Genomic DNA, 22,156 nt, shown 5'->3' on the forward strand with positions numbered 1-22,156 from the left:
CCCTGAAGATATTTTCCCAATCCTTTCCCGGGTAAAGGCTCCTCTTCCTACCATCAATCGCAATCCCATCTCAGTGGTCCGGGATATTTTCGGTACTGGAATTCTATTTCCCTCCGCAATAAACATCGCGTTCACAAATTCTAACGACCGAAATGAACATTCTAGTGCCTCATCGTTGATGTCCACATAAGGTGCATCGCTAGTCATCATTGCGATAATATCCTCCTCTGCATCTATTGTTACCAACCGATCCTCCGATACCAACTTCACCTTCTGATGTAATGATGAAGGTACTGCCCCTGCTGAGTGTATCCACGGTCTCCCCAATAGACAGTTGTAGGAGGGTTTAATATCCATCACCAAGAAATCCACCTCATAATTGACTGGCCAATCCTTAATGGTACCTCAATTCTTCCCATAACCTCCTTTTTTGTTCCATCAAATGCTCTTACTATGCTCTGGCATGCTTTCATGTGCGAACTGTCTATTGGCAATCGACTAAGAGTGGACAAAGGCAATACATTTAGTGCCGATCCATTATCACCAAGCCCCGGGAGTGTACCTTGCATCGGACAGTAACATGAGGCTTTAGTAGAACCTCTTCCTCCAGATGGTATTTCATCATCACTGAAGATAATGTCAGCACCATATTGTTGATCAGCGATCCAGCTTGTTACCGAATATCGTCGCCACATATGTTTCGTTTAGCACCTTTAATAGTGCGTTCCGATGTACTTCCAAGTTTAAGAGTAAAGCTAATACAGAAATGCGGGCTGGCTGTTTGTGTATTGCTCACAACACTGTATTCACTGTGTTTCAAAAACTTCAGAAACTCCTTTGCCTCCTCTTCTTTTATTGGTTCATTTACCAATGGTTCAACTTCTACTGCTTTCCCTTTCCTCTGTTCTTTCTTCCAATTCTCTTCCCTGGACGACTCTGCCTGAGCGTCATATCTTTTTCCATTGCGCGTGTAAGAACCTATTTCCTGATTTCTTTCTGCTTCTTTTCCCAAAATGGTCACATTACACCCGTAATTCCACGGCACCATTTTGTTATCCCTATAAGAAATTTGATTGTTTCTGGATTACAATTTTCGGTGTTACCGGAGCCCTAACCTCATTCCCCTTAGGGCGTGAGATAATGACCACAAGATGATTTGGAGCCTTTGTTCCCAACTCTGTCGCGCATATGCTCCTCATTTCTTTCGCATCTTCGTAAAACCTCATCTCCTTGTTATCCATCATGCTTTGAACCAAAGCCTTAAATCCTTCACATTCTTGGATTTCGTGCCCTGTTTTATGGTGAAATTCACAATAATTTCCCATCTCATGCCCTTCCTCAGAATCTGAAATAACCAAACCTCTTTTCGCCATTTCTTTCCAGACCCGTTTCAATGGAGTTTTTACTTCAGCAATGTCAGTCTTGACTTCTTCTCCCGTACCTTCGCTAACCATATTCACCCCTTTATCTGCGTGATTAGGTAACTGATTCTTTGCGTTAGGTGAGTCGTCAAGTTTGACGACACCCAAATTGATAAGTCCTTCTACTACCTTCTTGAAGGCAGTACAATTTTCTATCGAGTGCCCAGAAATTTCCGCATGATAATCACATTGCGCATTCACATCATACCATTTTGGATACGAGGGTTGTAGAGGACTCAAGTAACGAGGAGCAACAACATGTGCATCGAATAAAGTCTGATACAACTCCTTGTATGACATGGGGATTGGCGTGAATTGGGGCTTTTCAGTAGTTTGCCTAGCTCCTGACTCTTGTCTTGATGATCTCTGTTGATTAGCAGCCACTTTCTTTGGTTGATTCACGGTAATTGACCTACCATAAGCATTCACATTATTCACTTCATTTTCTCTTTTCCTCGGGGGTGCCCTCCTATTATTTTCTCCTCCATCTATTTTTCCACTTTTAATGGCATGCTCAATCATTTCACCATTCATGATTATATCCGAGAAATTTTTTGAAGCGCTTCCCAACATGTGAGTGATGAACGGGGCTTTCAAAGTATTAATAAAAAGCGTCGTCATCTCTTTTTCCAAAAGCGGTGGTTGCACCTGAACCGCCACCTCTCACCACCTCTGCGCATATTGTCTGAAGCTTTCGTTCGATTTCTTCTCTAAATTTTGCAGAGTTATCCTGTCAGGCATCATTTCTGAGACATGATTGTATTGTCTCAGGAAAGCCTGTGCTAAATCCCTCCAAGTAGCAATTTTAGCTCGGCTCAGCTGATTGTACCACTTTGACGCCGCTCCCGTAAGACTTTCCTGAAAGCAATGTATTAATAATTGATCATTATTAATATGCCCCGTCATTCTTCTACAAAACATAGTAATATGGGATCCTGGGCAACTAGTCCCGTTGTATTTCTCAAATTCCGGCATCTTAAATTTGTAAGGGAGCACCAAGTCCGGAACCAAGCTCAGATCCTTTGCATCTATTCCATAGCTTTCGATGCTTTCTATTGCCCTAAACTTTTCTTCTATCCATTTCCATTTCTCCTCAAATTGTTTTGGAAATTCCTCCTTCGCCTTGTCCTTTTCAACCATCTCGTCAAGATCTGGGACAGCAATATTATTCGGGCTATCACCGGGATTAAAGCCCGCTCCGGGTTGAAAATTCATTGGGATTGAAGCATCGCCCTGGAACTGCTGGGGCCTAACCGACACAGAGGGTCTCCGCGGATGCAGCTCAGTCTGTACTTGCGCATGCGGAGGCGTGAAACCTGGAGGATAAAGTGGTTCACCATTGTTTTCTTCTTCACTAACAATCACAGGACCTTTACCCTTATCTACTCCCTTCAATAATTGCGTCATCTTAGCCACCAGATCATTTTGGGACTCCTCCATCTTTTGCACCATGTCACGCTGAATCTTTTCTATTTGCTCTTTCATTTGCGCCTGCAACTGGTCCTGCATTTCTTTTTGAAGTCGTTCTAGCTTCTCCAACCTTTGGTCCATAATTTTTGTCTTAGCTCGGGTACCGTAACTTTGTTGGTTTTCCAGGTTAACTGAAATTATTTTATTCGATTAGGTTTTTTTAATGGTCATTAATGCATATGATGTGATGTAATGCATGAAAAGAATGCAAAGAAAAGAGGCACTGATTCTCATTCAACTTCATTAGAAAACTTTACTAGATAAAGAGTTTCTTTACATAAATAGACTACATATATGGCTTTGCCCTTACACTCAAAGCCTTAACCTTTCTAAGAAGCCAAGCTAACTCTCGGCCCCTGTCCGACTCTAACTCATACTTCAAACTTAATAGATCAGCCTGAACTGCTAGAGTTTGCAGATGATCAGCTACTTCGCGCACTTGAGTCACCGCCTCTCCCATAATATAATCTCTTTCTCCAATCTGCTCTTGAGACTGACGGAATTGTCTTTGCCACTGCTCATTATTTTCTTCCAGAAGCTCTATCCGGATTTCACTATTTTGCAATGCATTCTCTAGCCCTTCTATTTGTCTTTTTAATTCTTCAATTTTGTCTAAGCTCGCCCTTAATTCAACTGTAGCATTACGATTACAGTACTGGTGAAGCGATCTTTCTAGTTCAGTTATCCGGACCTTCAACTCCGTCTTCTCGTCTTGGTAATCTAGTAGACTCTTTCCCAAGGTGACTTCTCGAGCCCGAGTATCCTGGAATTTCTTTTCCCATTGATTAGCTTTCATCTTTTCCTCCTGAATTTCTTGTCGCCATTGTTCTGGCGTTTTACCCAAGCCAGCAGCTCTTACCGACCTACGCAACTTCTTGTAATCTGTCTTCAGGCTGTCCAAATCTTCTTCTGCTTTGTTCTTTCCTTTTCTCAACTTATCAGCCTCTAATCTTTGAATGTCCACATTCAGTCCTAACTGCATTTTTTCTTCCTCTAGTTGTTCTATCTTCTTCCCCAATTCTAAACTCATTTTTTCAAATTCTTGTTTGATGATTTCTATCTCAGAAGGCAAAACTTGTAAGTGTTCCTCTGAAGATCGGGCAGTTTCTGAATTTGACGCCGGGATGTTGTCGTTGATCCTTTGATCACGCCACTGACCATATTCGGGGGTAATTGTCGGACCCACGGCTAAGATCTTCATTCGACGAGTCTGGTTCCAGGCACTAGATATTTCTCGAACCTTCTTCTTGTAATTGTCCTCCCTATAGGAAAATCACTATAAGTCAACCCCTGCGTTGCTGGTATGAATTGTCGTGATCGATACTGTCTTGATACGAGTAGAGGAGCATATCCGATAGCTCCCCATATCCCGAGCAGCGGAACCCAGTCAAAACCTCCACATCGGTACAATATCTCATCAGGAATTAACCAAGGAGCCCTCCATTCAATATCTTCATCCTGGAGATTCTGGAGTATCTCTATCCATTTTTCTTCTGAAATATCATCCCGTCTGGGTGTGGCCACCAATTCTCCTAGAGGGGAGTAGCTATCGGAGAATACCCGATAAGAGACCTTTTCGACCTTCCAGAAGTGGCTATGGAACCATGCCAATAAGAGCTGCGCGCATCCAATAAACCTTCCCTCCCCTGCTTTTCGACACGCATTCAGGGATCTAAAAGTTTCAGCGAGTATTGCCGGAACCGGTGTCACCCCTTTACTAAGCCGATCAAACAAATCAGATACAGCCTCGTCTATGTGTCCTAAAGCTTTGGGGAAAACCACTAGTCCATAGATACCTAAAGCGAAGACATCGACCCTTTTCTTTAAGTCAGGATGTATAAGCACCAAATCTCGCAAACTTTTCCAAGGAACACATTTACTGTCGCCTTTCTGTTGGATCCGGGCAGCAACCCACTGCTCGCTCATCCCAGTGATGTGCATTAATTTCTTTAACAACGGAGGGACACAAGCAGCTCTGGAATAAGCCTTGTCGACTTGAATCTTTGGGCACCGAAGTAAGGTCGTATACTCCTCCACAGTAGGCGTCAAATCTACCTTCCCAAAAGTGAAACAACTGTAGGCAGGATTCCAAAACTGAGCAAGAGCTCGGAATAAATACTTGTCCACTTTGACACTAAGCAGATAAGGTAGGTCACCGTAGTTACAATAGAACAGCTGCTTGGCCTCGACATCCCATTTATCCTAGACTTCTTTCATTTCTCGAAGGTCATTCTGGATTACACTGATACGGGTAAAATCCCACAATTCTGACACGTACCCTTCTGTAAGACTATCGCCTTTCTCCCGTTGTGTCGTTTCAGCCCATATTCGCACAGCCGCATTATCCTCTACTTTATCAACAAACCCCTTTTCCATGATAAGCTTTCTACTGAGAAACTGAATGTAAATCGACACCTCTTTTAGAATGAAGATGCCATGCAATCACAAACAAAGTAAATTAGCATTAAACACAGAATAAGATTTAAAATAAGCGACAAATAAATACAACATTCATTTAGGTAAGCACTAAAAATTTGGAGTAGCTCTACCTAGGTCGGTTCCTATGGCTCATTACATGTGGTTTGGTTCTAAAGTAGGGTACCTGAACCAGCAAATTCCTCGATCCTCACCCATTATAGGCTCATACGGACCAAGTTCGATTCAGGGGGATACATTTCCCTATGGCCATGCGGAGATGAAAATCTCACGAAGACATAGGTACGGATGTATCCCGAAAGCGATTCACTATCCCATGCGGAGGTGAAAACCTCACGAAGGCGTAGTTTCTCACTCCCACTTAAAAGGGTGTGACCAACGGTCATGCAATGCAATGTGCAGAAAGATACAAAAACTTAAACTAACACAGCAATTATAAACCACAACGATGAAAATTGTAATAAAAGCAATGAAATGCGATGAAAGGATCGTATATTTAAACCAAGTTTTGATTTTCGATAAAAAGACAAAAAATAATCAACTCGTGGCTCGACTCACTTATGGTCCCCAGTGGAGTCGCCAAGCTGTTGACACCATTTTTTTGGATAAAAACGGGGTCGACTTGGGTTTTGAAAAAAATGAAACAGGAGTCGCCACCAATCCTTTTTATAAGGTGTGATTAGATCACCTCGAAAAGCGGTTGTTTTTAATAAACGGTTTGATTTTATTAAAACAACAAGTTTGGTCCGCGAAATTCAGAAAACGGGTTCGGGAGTCGGTTACGCACGAGGAAGGATTAGCACCCTCGATACGCCCAAATTGGTACCTTAGTTGATTACTTAATGTCTTAATGTCGAAAATTGAAAACTTAGAAGAATTAAAAAAATACGATCCTTGTATTAAAATGTTGAAAATTTTAGGAAAATGGGCATATTTCACATTATTCGAGAAAGAGAATCATATCCAGTAAGTTAGAATACAATGTCTCAAATTCTCAATACGTGAATGAATGCCAGAATTTTACTTATTTAAAAGATATTTTATTATCTCGGGTTTAGGAAAGGGATCATGCCCAGTAAGTTGGGACACGATCTTTTCTTAATTCCCGAGATCGTTTCAAAACTTGAGTTTGAAAAGATTAGTGTGTTTAGATTTATTGTGGAAATCGAAACCCAGTAAGTTAGGGTACGATCCTCTCGAATCTAAACACAAAATATCATTTTTTAAACAAATTTTATTATCGAGTGAAATAAAAACATGAAGTCGTAGTAAAAATGTGAAAAGCAAATTACATTGTTATACATGACAAAATCATAATGAATACAGAAGTGTAAAAATGATACGAGCAATAGCAACAATATAAAATAAATAAAAGTCAAACCTACAATCATATAAATAACAATGTATATAAACAAATAAATTAAACATTCGTTCAAATAATAATGAAAGTGAAATAAATAAATAGTGAATATAATTAAAATGTAAAAGGATATATATATATATATGTATAGACAAAAATAAAATCTGTGTGTATTCATAAATTACAATATAGATATAAAGTATATTTTAAAATATAAAGAAGAAAAATATGCATATATATAAAATATGTATATATATATAGGTGTATAAAATTATGGAATATGAAAATAATGAAATGCATATATAAAGTAGGCGCATAAAAATGTATGTACAAATTAAAGTTTAAGAATAATGAAAATATGCATACGTATACAAATAAATACGTTAATTTATATATATATGTTTAAAATATATTGAAAATATGTATGTATATGTCTATGCAAATTAAGATATACAAAAATATATAAATACATACATATAAATATATATTTATAAAACTAAAATATGTATATGTATATAGATATATATAAAAAGAAATATGAGTATACGTATATATATTAAACAAATTTTATGTAAAATATGTACATGTATATATACAAGCACTTATATGATAATAATAAGACATATATATATTTAAAGATACATAAGTAAATATGAATGGAGATATAAAAGAAACAACAATAATACCAATACTAATAATAGTAAAGATGATAATAATAATAATAATAATAATAATAATAATAGCAAAAGTACTAAAAGAGGACTAAATCGAAGTAAAATAAAAAATACTGGGTAGATTCGAAATAAAAAAGGACTAAAAAGACTAAATTGCAACACGCACGGAAAGGAGAGGGACCAAAATGGAAAATAGACCAAAATCTCAAAACGCGGCGCTTCAGGGGACTAAAATGAAACAAAAATAAAAATTTGTGGTCAAATTAAAAACAAAGAAATAGCGAAATAGGACCAAATTGAAACACGCCACAAGTTAGAGGGACTGCGCACGTAAATAGCCCAAAAATTAAAACACGCGGATCCTTCGGGTCGGGTCGGGTCGACGCGCGGATCCCCTTTGCTAAAACGGCGTCGTTTCATTTTGAATATAAATAATAGAAAAAAACTAAAAACAAATCAGATTCATTTTTTTAAAAAAAAGCTGAGAGAGAGTCTCTCTTTCGTTCTTTCAGGCCCGGCGCTGGTCATCGGCCGAACCAGGCCTCCGGCGATTCTCCGCCCTAGCGCCGCCGCGTATGGTGGCCGGAGTCTCCCAAAATCGAATCTTTTTTCATCCTTTTCGAAGTTAAGTGCATCTTAAGCACGAATCGAAGGGCTAAATCCGAAAAAGGAGGTCCGAAACTTGAAGAACGAGGAGAGACCGCTCGTCCTTCCCCTTTCGATGTAGCACAGGTAACGTCCTATTTCTATTTTGTTTCGTTAAAAGAGTTGTAGAAAATAAATAGAATATAAAAAAAATAGAAGACAGTAAATAAAACGCAAGATCTGAGAAAATAATTTGAAATCAACCTTTTCTTTTGCTTTTTTAATCTTCGTACATTCACTGATTGTTGTTAATTCCTTGTTTGATACCCCAAAATTGGAAGCCCTTTTACATTTTCTTTCCCCCTTTATATAACCGATTACAATACCTATTTATCTATTTCTATTATTTTTTGTTTTTGCCTCTGCCTTGCGTGTTTGTTTCTCTCCTTGCAGGTGGAGCAGGTAGAGCGACGTCAGAAGGGCAGGTGATCGGCGGAGTTGGTGGCGGTGGCAGAGGGTAGGTGATGGGTGCGGCGGCTAGAGTTAGGGGTTAGGTTTTTCTGAAAGTGTTTGGGTTATTGGGCTAGTAGTTGGGCTTTGGGTCTGTTTTGGGTCTTGGGTTTGGGCTGGTTCAGATTGGGCTTGTACACTCTTTACTGATCGATTTCTGTCATAATAGGAACTACAAGGTTATTGGTCCTTTTCCACGTATGCATGAATCCGGTGATGCTAAATATCCAGCAAGTTTAGTGTAAGAAAACAAAAAAGAATATCAAACTTTAGGCTACACTTAAATTGAATGACGGCCTTGCCATACTCTAAAAATGTGTGGGTGAAATCATTCACTTACAAAGAAATGAAATGAGGCCAAGGAAAAGGTATAATTTGGGCTCCATTTTCCTTCATGACCTGCATCCTTCCTTGTCCATAAACAATATTTTGCTTACCAAAAAAACAAATACATGGTTTTAATTGAAGTTGTGAGGAAGGGGAGAAAATATTTATACATATAACACTCCTCTGTTTTTTTTTTAAATTTATCTCATTTTATTTTAATTCCTCAAAATTTTCGACTTTGAGATCTATTTTTAAAACTATATCTTATAAATTAGTTGTTTACACAATTCAATAAACTAGTTTTTAAATATATTTTTTAATTTATAATTAATTAATTGAGGTCTTTGAGATTTAATCTTATAAATATATTTGTGTTAATTGCAACTTGAGGTATAACTAGAAATTAGATAATCTTGTATTATTTGGATTGATTTTTTATTATTCAAACTTAATCAACACTTATTTTATGGATCATGGTGAGTGATTATGACTCAAATTGTGAAGTCGAAGTAATTATGGGTGTTTATTATGAAAATGGATGGTAACAAATGCCCTTTATATCGACTGTATTAATACTCTTTATAGACATGAAGTTGAGAGGTGGATCTCCCTTAAGGTTTTCAGAAAATGTTAATTAAGCATTCTCAAAATTTTAAAAATTTTAATTACACCTCTCGTTTTATTTATTAAATATCTGAACTTTTTAAAAATTTTACCAACCCCAAAACTTAATCCTAAAATCCGTCATTGATGATTTAAATAACAATGAATAACTCCTACATATGAAGAAAAAAATTCAAACCCTAATTTTCTGTGTCTATATTATTTTTCCTACAATAGTTAACTACCCAAGTTGCATTTTGAGTTTATATCTATCAAGTAAAAATCAAATAGCTTAAAAAATCAGAGATTGGCTACAAGTTGACTTAATGATGGGTGAAATTTGTGTTTCTAAGATCTGTTCATTAATTCCAAAACCCAAAGATGAATTGCCTATTCGTTCATGAATCACAGCTCTGTCCCCTCTTGCGGTCACATTATAACCTAAAATCTGTTCCCTACTATATTTTTAATAATTTTTTAAAATGTAAGCTCATTAAATATATATATTGAGGGGGAATCAACTGTATTATATTAAAAGTCAAGGAAAACAAGTTTACTACAAAGAGATAACATTGCAGGACATTAATAATAATTTAATTGCATGTCTAGAATCAATGCTCTTAATTTTTTTTTACATCAAATATTTAATTCCATTTTTTCCTAAACCTTATTTCAAGATCTAAGATTATTTTTATTCAATTATTTACACATGAATTTTCCGGATATTTTTTTTTATATTAACCAAGTAACAGTTTGACTAAAACCTTCTTTTCTGGCTATATATGCTACTAGGGATGAACAATAAATTTTCAGTTAAAGGAATGTTTTAATATTAAAAGTATGAAATTAATAAATTTAATGGATTAATTCTCTCAAAATAAATTCAATGGTAAAAAATTAATTTAATAAAAAAATAAATATGATTTTAGTTGAAATGGTAAGTTTTGAGATAGCGAAGACATCGTGTTTAAAATATAAACAAATATATATACCTTAAAAATTGTATTTATTTATTTGTAAAATGAATAAGCTTTTGATAATTTCACAAGTGAGTTGGAATGCAATTGATGGGTAACATCAACTTCAGAATACATGAAATATTTACGATATTAAAATAAAAAAATTAGATTAAATCGTGACTAGAACGGAATTTAAACACATAAATACATCAATTTAAGTTGGTGATGAAGTGTGCTTGATAAAATTTAAATGTATAAAAGAAATCAAAATAGAGTTTTAATGAAGTGGTACTAATGGAATGGAGTTGATGTGAATTCAAATATTATTATATACATATATATATATATTATTTTTCATAAATAAAAATATTAAAATATCCTCAGCTTATTCTAAATACAAAAGAATTCTTAAATGATATGATGATATAATGTTGGTAAAATTGGTTATATTTTAACGATTGAACGTAATTTAATTCATTAATCATATATATTTAGATATTATTAGTGCATAGTCTAATTTGATAAAATTATGCCTAAAAAGTGTTGCCAGAATTTGATAAACTCAGTATTCTTTGTTTCCTTTTTCTTTCAGAAAAAAAGGGAAAAAGAAAGAGAGAGACAGATTAATAAAAACAACGCAACAGCGTGCTCCCAAGACTCAATTTCAAAGACGCAAGCTTTACTTTGATTAGAAAGGCACATTTACACTTTGTAATATAACTGTTAATACCAGTCAAAGTATTGCTTTTTATTTTAGGTTTTTGATTGTTACTTTCGATAGAAGAATGTAGCTTACTGTTACGTTACCAAGTTCCGGTATGCAAAAGATTGTGGAAACCACATACTTGGGTTATGTTTAGCTTCCTTTTCTATTATGCGGTTCTTACCAATGAATGACAAATTCGTATATAAAATAATAACAGCTTTGAGCAAGAAAAAGTCCTGGGTATGTATAAATTATACATTAACACACAAAAGCTTTCATCTTTTTTCAAAATCCTGTAGTTAAAGATTCTGATTACTGGCCAAAACGACAAAAGGGGTATGCCATTAAAAATCATAGCACTTAGCTGAGTGGCAATGGCAGGGGCACTAAGGGGCTCCGCACTTTGCACATAGCAATCTAGCAGCGCTTTTGTAGGCCCCAAGCCCTGCCGCAAGGAAACAAAATGAATCTCATTGGCTACTTCACAACAACGTAGAAAATTTTAAAGGATGCATCGGCATCCTCACCCTCCATGACTTCTCGAGTTCCAATACCTGGTTAGACCAAAAGCCAAAGAACATATAATATCGTTCATTAGAGAGTCTCCTCCATGACTAAAAAAGATGGATATAATATGATGGGATCTTTGCCATTGTTCCTTCCTGTGAGAAAAGCAAAGCAAATCTCTTTTTTCACTGTTTTGGTCTCCACTTTCCCACTTCTCTGACCACTAAAGACACCATTTAGACCTGACTTTGGGTCCCATAATTGGCAAGTGCAAATAAAAAAGGTACCCACATTATCAAAAACTGAGTTCCAAATTGTTCAACTTCAAGGAGATAAAAAAGAAACATGGAAAATTTTGGTGATAATGATGGAGCCTTGATATCATACAAAGATCTGATTCTTACTTTCACTTTCACAGAAAGAGGAGCTTTACATACAGTAGGGGATAATAGACTAGAGAACAACGATGACTAGCTTATGCCTATGGCTAATTAGTAAAAGGATTAAAAAACAAAAACAAATATTTACAGAGATAATCGATCCATTCATTAATGAAGGACAAATTTTTCCCGCTTTTTTCTCTCTTCCCAGTGTTCATGCTTTGGCTTCATCTGGTGATGAGTTTCTTGACAAATTAATTGATTTTTCATGGGATGGGTCACTTACAGACCTTGGCAAACCAGAAGACTCTGAAGAATCTATGGCAGAAAATATGAAAATACATATATTAAAATTCATTATCAAATAGAACTAACATCGATGAGGTTTTAAATGAAATTATATACCTTGACAGCCATTGAAGGATCTCTTGCAATGTAGGATGGCGCTTTGGATTCCATCTTGCTGTTGCAATAGAGAATCATCTCTCCTCTTAGACAAAGTTGGCGCCGGAGGGGAAGCCGCCACGGCGGAGGAAGCCGATCTACTCTTTCCCAAATGCTTGCAAACCACCCTAAGTCCAGCCGGAATGTTCACCTGCTTGAGGTTCTTCCCACCCTCTGCCTCCACCTGTCCCTTCTCCACCGTCGTTGCCTTACCGGAAGCCGGTTTCTGAGCAGCCGTGGACGGTGGCGTTGCAGCAGGTTTCAAAGAACCCAAGCTCAACTGCCCTGAAAGCTTCAACTTCTCGCCGTACCTTCGTGAAACCCGAACGTAAAGCGGCTTAACTTTCTTCAAGTACTTTTGCATGACGTCTTTAGTGAATTTCTTTTCATCGGAAACAGAGTCTTCAGAACTCTGCTGTTTCTGCGACTTGCTGTTGTCTCTGGAGAACAAAGACATTATAGGAACCTCTTCAACCTTAAATTTCACTGTGAAAAGCTTGTTCTTGTTGTTGTTTTCTTCTTGGGTTGTTTCTTGTTTTTTTGCAGTCGTGGGGACTGAAACAGGTCCATTAGCTGAACCCGACTCTGTTTTTTCAGTTGAGTTGAGCTTCGATTTCTTGAACCTTAACAAGAAAACTCGAAACTTGGTGGCCGATTTCAACAATGAAACTGGGAATTGAGGAGGCTTTGATTCCAAACAAGAGTTTGCTTCAATGGGTACCAGCCTTCCTTTAAAGAACAAATCATCTGAAGGAGATAGAGTTAAGTTTGGATCACAAGGGTCGCTGCTTGAACCAGAGGAGAGTGTAAAATTGAACTCTCTATCATCACCATCAGAGCTTCCATCATCAGATTTTGCATCGTCACCATCACTTTGTTCCTCACTTTCATCACCTTCAATATTACCATCTTCATCTTCTTCCTTTTTCTCTTCACTCCCCTCTGTTTCGTCCTCATCAGGAACCGCAAACTCCAAGTCAAAGAAAGGGCCATCGTCGTCATCATCATCATCCGTATCCACCACCTGACGAGTACTCACCGCCGTCACAATCGTAGTCGTGCCGCCGGCTGTGGCTGCAGAACGTGCATTAACACAACCATTACTACCACCACCAGCCCCTCTCCAATACTTAAGCAAGCTAAAAGCTTCCATTGTTGGGAGAGCCAGAATAGAGAAAAAAACACACAAAGTTTGAATCTTTGATAACAAAAGAAAGAAAGGAAAAAAAAAAGGGTTGTCTCTGAAGTGACATAAAAGTAAACAGGAAGCTTTAGTGTTAATGGGGAAGTACTGAAAATGGTGTTAAAGGTTGAGAAAGAGAGAGAAAATAAAAGAGGGAGAGCATTGCCTTTATTTTGTAATGTATTGTATACGTGGTTGCAGCAACCAACAGGTCAGTCATGTGAGAAAGCAGAGCAGTCTGAAATTTAGACAGAAACAGAAGGCAGAGTTAAAAGACAAAAAAGGTAAGGGAAGTGTGTGTGTGTACGATTGTATACACACACTGTTCGTACTAGTATTAATACAGTGTAAGTGAGTAATTATTACTGTATTTTTGCAGGCAATTAGTTGAGGAAGGTAAGTTCACGGCAGTATTAATATTCATTTGTTACCATCATAATTTTCAAACCTGGAATCATTATGGTAATCATGTGGTTTATGATGTTATTATACCTCGAAAATATATGAACGCATCTTTAATGAGAAATCACTTTTATTAGTTTTTGTGGACTTCTTTTTGTTGATAAAGCATATTTAATGTTATAATTGCATATTATCTATATTTGGTGCCCTCTGATCCTATGTTAATTAGGGCACCGACAAAGAAGCTCATTGGGTTCTAATTTAGCAGGCTAATTACTATACACCATAATTATTGATCTTGTTTCATGAAATTTTACTCAAGAAAAAAGGTGAGTAGTTGAAAGGGGAGAAAAAGTGAAAGACCAAGGAGCATCAAGGCACAGTTTTAAGGGGAAAATTAAAAAGGGATAAAGTATTATTTACCACTTATATTTGGTAACTCTTTTCACATTAATCCTTAATTTTTTTTTCTTTCGTTAGTTTTAAAACTTGGTAAATTTTCTTATTTTGGTAACTAAACTTGAATTCCGTCAAGATATGGTAACATAACACTTTGAGATTGTATCATATAATTACTTAAAATTTTTAAATATTTTTTTACTAATTTTCAATATATATTTTTTAATATTTTCAAGTACTAACGTCACACAATATCGGGGTGCCATATTACCACAATCCAAGTTTAGAGATCAAATTTTAAAAAGTTGCTAAGTTTCAAGACTAATGTGACCTAAAAAATTTAAGAACCAAATTGAAAAAAGTTACTAAATTAAGGACTAAATGTTAATTTATCCTAAATTTGAGATAGAGAGAACCCTAAAAAGGAAAGGTGATTTTGATTCTCGAAGCTACCACCGACTATCAATAAAGAAGTACCTATTTTCGACGTCAAGTATAAATATCGTAAATCTTAATTATTTTAAATTAAGTATGGAGGTGTGGAAAGTTAATCCGATTACCAGATGTTAGAAGAAGAAGAAGAAGAAGAATATGGTAATACAAATTTAAACATGTTGTTTAAAAAGATATATATGGGACATGCAAGTACTGTAATCGATTGAATAATGGACTGAATCCGAGGGGTCCAAACCCCTGCAACCAGCAGAAGCAAAAAACCCTAACTGTCATTTTACTCGAGTAGTAAAAAAAATTCACGTGGGTGACTAACATGCATGTAGGGGACCTTCCCACACTCCACCTCCGTTTATCCTAACTCTTTCGCTTAGAAGCATTGACCTCCACAGACCCTTTATTTTCTTATTAACAAAATACAGCCATGTTTGCTTACATGAACCGATAAAGACTGGTTCAACGATGGATGATGCATAAATTAAGTTTTGACTGTATGAGAGAATATGAAAGACAAAGACAGACGATTTGATAGCAACCGTCTGATGTGTTGACAACCCCTTGCATCAATGAGTTACTTGGAGAAGAAAGGGTCCCATTAAAGTGACTGAGCAACACCCCCTTTAATCTTAAATGTAACGAACTGCCATCTGCCTCCTCCTAGCTAATTAATACCGGTATTAATTATTATTTATTGATTTTTTAATTAGTAACAGGTTAAATGTAAGCTTAATTTATAATTTTACTCTTAAAAGTATATTTATTTTCCTTTTTTGATATTTAAATTATTTTGCCTCAATTTGGCATTTAAACTATGTCTTCTTTATAGTTGTTTGTTTGTTTTTACATATACTTAAAAAAAATATAGCCAATCACGTGGTGTTTTTATGTAAAAGATATTATTTTTGTTAATGGTATATACACATTAAAAAGTATAAAAAATGAAAAAAAAATATAAATTTAGAAATATCTATAAAACTAAAATTTTAAAAAATACGATAATTAAAAAGAAATTAATAGTATTATTTAAAAAATGTAAAAATTTAAAAGTATTTTTTTTATAAAATTACAAAAAATTTTAAAGCATAATTATAAAACTCTAAAAAGGTTTTTAAATTTCAAGTTTTTTTTTACAATTACTTGAAATTTAAATATATTTTTTAATTTTTATATATTATTTTGACTTTTTAAAATTTGTAATTATATGTTTTAGAATTTAGAATTTTTACTTTTATTTTAATCTTTTTTTCAAAATTTTTTATATATTATATATGATTTATTTACATTTTTAATCAATACAATATATAATACAAAACAGGACGCGTGACATACCTTAATAGCGCCATGTGGATAGTCAATACTGGTCAATGGTCGGTTAAAGTCAAAAATAATTTTAATATTTTAATATTTAATTTTATAATATTTTATTTTTTAAATTTAAATTTTATATTTTTATTTTAAATAAACTTAAGTGATATTTTTTCATTGGCCAAAACATGTCGAATGACACTTTTTCATTAGCTAAAATTATCTAATAGTTGTTTTTAACGTGGGTTACAAGAAGAAATTGATACTTTATATATCTAATTGATAAAAGAAAAATTAAAGTATAAAAAGAATTAATTACTGTTGTTTGATAGAAAAAGGAAAATTAAACTGTAAAAGGATTTTATGATTAAAAAGGCAAGATGTGTATTTAATATTTAAATCTAATTTAGAAGGGAAGTGGCCTAGACTGCAAGCAATCCTTTTGGACTTTTCTGAAGGGCCGCATGCCAACAACTCAAGTAAATTAAAGACGGGAACTAGTCAGCACCAATTAATAAAATCTTCAAATGCTATTATATTAATATATATTTTTTTTGAATTATAACAACAGAAGGTTCGAATCCAAGTCGTGGTAAACACTCTTCATCATTAGGCCATCACATGGAGTTCTAAGACATCATTTTTAAAGCCTTACTCGGATAAATGTTATAACAATTAAAGGTGTTAATTATTAGGTTTGCATGAGAGCTCCTTTTATTTTTATTGATTATTAATTTTGAAGTTATAATTATAATAAATTAATCATGATTTTAATTTAAATTAACTTCACCACACATTATTCCTATAAACGGAACTCAGAATTTAAAATTTCAAAAATTTCAAGGGAGTGTTTATAAATCTGATTGTATAGCATTATGGCTTTAAATTGGTTGCATTATAGGAGTAGAGTCACCTTTTACTTTAGTTTAGAAAAGGGATGTTATCCACTAAAAATCCCATAATTTCCTAACTATTTGTCTTGTTTATTGGAGGCAAATGTCCAATAGCTTCATACCCCACCCCCCCACTTTCATTTGTATTTGCATTAATAAATCACTCCAAACTTTAGGATAACAATGGTTTCTTCAAACCATATATTTTATGTTGGTAATGAATCAAAGCTTTGGCATTTTTTAGTGCCATTGCTTTGCTTCTATGATCCAAAGAAAAAGCATTTGTCGTCTACTAGACGCTTAACATGTTTAACGTTAATAGATTTAGTATTAAAATTGATAATGATTCACGTAACAATTTTGAGAGTCGTTTAAAATTATTCTGATGAAGTTACCTTATGGAACACTTTGTAAAAGAATTATGTTGATCCCTTTTTTTAATGTGAGTCCTTACAGGTTTCAACATATATGGTCCTTCTGGCTATGACTGGGAAGCTTTTAAGAATGAATTGACAAACTCAAGCAGCTTCTATCTTCCTCCTCAAGCTTCCCAATTTGTTAATGAAGGTGCTGAAGAAGTGAATCTTGTAGGTAGATGGTGCACTTGAGATTTTTCAAGAGGGTGTTACTGCTACTGCCACTGATGTTATGCTGTTGAAGGGAATATTATTATGAGCCATCCTCCTAAAAATGTGGCATCTATTGAAAAAGGGATCTCCCAAGGAATATAGGGGCCAAACACTTGTAATAAATTTTTATATCGATGAGACTTTTTGTATCTTTCGTTGTTTTGTTCTTATAAACGATACTAATTATTGATACAAGATTTGATGTTAGAGGTTAATGACGGTTCACATGAGGGTGTTGAGCTATGTTAATGAATTTAGAAATGAATATAAGATTAAGAAGGTTCGACAGAGTTTTCATTTCGTGAAGTGGTGTTTTGGAGTTGTTTGTGCAATGAATAAAACTTATACAGTCAATAGGCTTGATGTGGGTCTCCCCAACAAATGTCTTACGAGTTAGCAATTAAGTCATCCTAGACTTTCTTTTACGTCTATTTAGATGTGATTGTAGTACTTTTATTGTCTAGCTATGAAATCACAAGTGAATCTTAATGTAATTTAGTAATGATTAGCGTGCTAAACATATAAGAGATAAGTGTTATTAAAAGTTAAGTAACTATTCCTCAAAATCATACAAGTGAAATAGCTATTTCGTTCTGAGTTGCACCAACTCTTCCTTGTATTTTTCTCTGATCAATTGACTTAACAACAACACTTGAAATCCAAATTTTAAGCACTTGTATTGAATTGAATGCTCCTACGTCACTCCCATAGTTGCAGAATCTTTTTTTTTCCCTTTGGCCCAAACCACGCCATTTTCTAAGCCGCAGCCCAAAATTCTGACTTTTATATAGCCCAGAAGAATGGCCCAAAATGCAAGTTTTTCTCCATTTTTCATTTACAAAACTAAAACTATTCTTGCACCATCGTCTGCATTATTGCCAGCAATTTTTTTGTGTCACAATCCTTTACATGTATATTAGCTGAAGTTTTTTCTTTTAATTTTTATCTGGAATTGTGTCTAAGTACAAGCTGCTATTATGAAGCCAGTTAAAGAAGGGGCTATTTATGTTCTTTGCGTTGCTTTTTTCTTTACAGCATCAAATGAGGTAAATTTTAATGCTACCCTACTAGACTTTTTCCTCTACCAGTTTGGCTTTTTGCTGTACCTATTTTAGTTTGTTTGGTATTGTAGGGCCATCCAATACTTTAGCTTCTCTTTCTTTGTACTATACAACCATAAATTGAATAAAAAGAAGCTTATGAGTGAAGAATTGAACTTTTGGAATCTAAGGAATTTTATCATGCATTAAACAACTTTAAAAAAGGATTATAATATGGTCTACTAGCCACAAAAAAGCTTTGGAAATATGGTCAATCTGTTATAATGCACTTTCTTTCAGGTCTATGAAAGTAATAAATATATATATGTAGATCGTACAATGGTAATTAACTGGCACCTTGAGAGTGGGATTATTCTGTTATTATCAGAAGGGTTATTATTATGGCTATGGAGAAAAAAAAAAAGAGAATTTGGATGGAATGATTTGAGTGACAGGTGAAATGCTACTTACTGGTTAGTTTCATGTATGCTTAGCCTATGTTTGAAGTTATGTTCAGCCTACATAGCAACTAATGACTAAAGTGATATAGGAAACAATTGTTTTTCTAGGAGATCATCATGATGCTGATGATTATTGACTAATGACATGCCTGCATGCTACAAGTGGACGAATGAATACCCAAATTACAAATTTTGGGTTCTCTGCACCCAATCATTGTGAAAATGAAAACGTGGGTGATGCAAGATCAGGGCTTACCATCTATACACCATATTATGTCAATGTATATATGTGTGCAGAAATTCATCAGCTTTACTTTCTGTTTCTTCCACTTTGACGTTGTTTAGCAAGCTTGAAAAGTTACTACACACTGGCTGGGAGGGCTTCTTCCCCATGCATTTGGACCAGGTTGATATCTTAGAATTATCACACTATTAAGAGTGCTTTACCTGAATACTATCCCAACCTAAATAGGATTAGTCTCAGACTGTACAACAGATGAGGACACCTATGGTTAACAAAAAAATACTGGTACAAATGGTTTCTAACATTTTAGTTATAAGGAGGCACATGACCTGCCAGTTCCACTAGGGCGACCTTTTGTGCTTGTGTCTCATGTTTGTTAAATTGATGGACTCACTGATATCTGTACTGTTAGTCTTTTACATTTCAAATTCAACTTAGGGTCTGTTTGATTGAGAGTAAAATATTTTCCGTAAAATGATTTCTAGAAAATGTTTTACTTTTCTGTAAAATGATTTACTGGAAAATATTTTCTGGTGTTTGATTGAATCTGTGTAAAATATTTTCTGCTGCTTGGCAGATTTTTTGAAAATATTTTTCGGAAAAGTTGTTTTTACATATATTAATATATATTAATAAATTTTTATATTTTAAATTATTTTTACATATATTGTAATGATTTATTTATAATAATACTCAATTATTAAGCTACAATATTAATCGTTATAAATTGAAAAAAACTAATATCAAATAAATTATTTGTAATTGTGTTAAAAAACAAGTATTGAATAATTAAAAAAACAAGTTACTGAAAAATCGATAAACAGAAGCAGTTTTCTACCGGAAATGAAGGAAGTAATGAAGGAGGCGATAAAGAAAAGAGCACGGAAAATGTCTTACGGAAATTGAAAGTGTAATACATTTTCCCTAAAATGTAACCCATTTTCCCTTGTTTTGGAGTTCATTTTCCAAATGGAAAATATTTTCTGCCAATCAAACGCTGGAAAAGTTGGAAATGATTTTTCGGAAAATCAATTCCGTCAATCAAACAGACCCTAAGTTTCACAAATTACAAAAACCCCATATGTATGTATGTATGTATGAATGAATGTAAGGCTTCTTTCTGCGAATTCGTATTTTGATTGGTTAGCAGGAACCAGAAATAGGAGTATCATTAGTTCATAACATTACATTTTTTCATTTTCATCCCCCCATGAGAGGGTCATCATTTGGGTTGAAAAGCACAGATATGGTAGCCCTTGGGCTGAACCTACTGCGTTTTTCTACAAGTTATGAATTATGATATTAATCCTATTCGTTGGGAGCTGGAAATGGACACCATGTGTCACTTCTTTCTTGCTTGGGGTACAGTACTCATGAACTGTGTGCACCTTTTATCAAGGCTGTCATATAGAAGCTGGAAGTAGGGTCATCAATATCATGTCAAAGATGATTAATAATTTCCTAATCCTAAATCAATTTTTTTTTTAAATTCAAACTTTAAACATTGCAATCTTGTAAAGAGTTTTGACGGTTAGATGTCGGTGTTTTACAAGTTTTGATGCTTTTTTTTTATCATCACATCTTTGTCTCCTGTATAAGCTTTTGTTAGCTTCCATTTGTGAAAGTATATTTGTTCTTCATCTGGCCCCATAAGGAAAACTCCTTTTGTATAGCTATTTGGATGATGGTGTAAGCCTGTAAGGACAATGATGCATATATGTTTCATACATCATAATATGGCTAGGTTTCTGTATGTACAAACTAAACTGCTGGGATATAGCTTTACCTTCAAATTTTTATTTTAAAATGGCTAAATATTTATGGAAGTCCATACTCCATATACAGTGGATGAATCTAAAATGTTTAGCAGCAGAAGAACCTGTTGTGACCTTGAATTTTGTTTGTGGAATATGTGCCAACCAACCATTTCATACTTTTTGCTATAAAATTTCTCTTCTTTTTTTTTTTTTGTTTCTTATCGAACACATGCCCAACATCGTAGAACTTATCCCACCTCCGTTTTTGACAAATTTTAATCTATGGATGCATGAGGGGTTTTTTCAAGAGGTAGGAAGAGTACTTTATCATTTTACTTGTAATATTTAAGAAATTATCAATTTTTTTAAGAGGTAGTATTAATGCACTTTTGAGAGAACGGGTTCCAATTTTAGAGAAAGATTATCACAAATCCCAAAAATAAATTGTAAAATGAACTTGAAAAATATTTAAAAAATATTAAAAATTTCTTTTTGAAAAAATAGATATGTAGTAGTATTTCAACTTCTGAAATTAAAAATTTTCAATTGACATTGCTTTACAATGATAGTTTAATTTGGTTGGATTGAATTTTTAAAATTTTTTGAATAATTTATGATCAGTTTGATTCTTGGTTTTATTTTTTATGTTAATTTTGAGTTTTAAATTTTTCTTTTTCTTTTTTTTACTTATTCGAACCCATACCAACAAGCTTATATTAGGTACTATTATTAGTCTGCATTTTTATAGGTAGCCATGTACATGTAAATTTCATTAATAATATTTTGTTGAAACATCTAGATATCGTTTTATTTATTTTTGGTGGAAGGCACATCACGCCAAATTTCAATTAAAATGCATGCCATATATGTTCACACATCAACTGATACTCAATTTCAAAAAAATTTATTTTCTAATTTAAGTTTAAATAAATAATTTAAAAATATTTAAATTTTAATCATAAAATAATAAAAGTTCTCACCATTTTGCTTAACAATTAAGGATTTTTC

The 22,156-nt window shown here is 34.3% G+C and overlaps 1 protein-coding gene across 1 annotated transcript; it reads right to left on the reverse strand.

Annotated features, from left to right (window-relative positions):
• Positions 1 to 11,939: 11,939 nt before the first annotated feature.
• Positions 11,940 to 13,871, reverse strand: LOC107947065 (probable membrane-associated kinase regulator 2). The gene is made up of 2 exons (XM_016881613.2): positions 12,344 to 13,871; positions 11,940 to 12,256 (listed from the first exon to the last, which is right to left on the reverse strand). The coding sequence occupies exons 1-2, from the start codon at positions 13,533 to 13,535 to the stop codon at positions 12,153 to 12,155; spliced, it is 1,296 nt and encodes a 431-aa protein (XP_016737102.2). The 5' UTR covers positions 13,536 to 13,871; the 3' UTR covers positions 11,940 to 12,152.
• Between the last annotated feature and the right edge of the window lie 8,285 nt (positions 13,872 to 22,156).

The sequence above is a fragment of the Gossypium hirsutum genome, chromosome D12 (assembly GCF_007990345.1).
Source record: "Gossypium hirsutum isolate 1008001.06 chromosome D12, Gossypium_hirsutum_v2.1, whole genome shotgun sequence".
Lineage (NCBI taxonomy): Eukaryota > Viridiplantae > Streptophyta > Magnoliopsida > Malvales > Malvaceae > Gossypium > Gossypium hirsutum.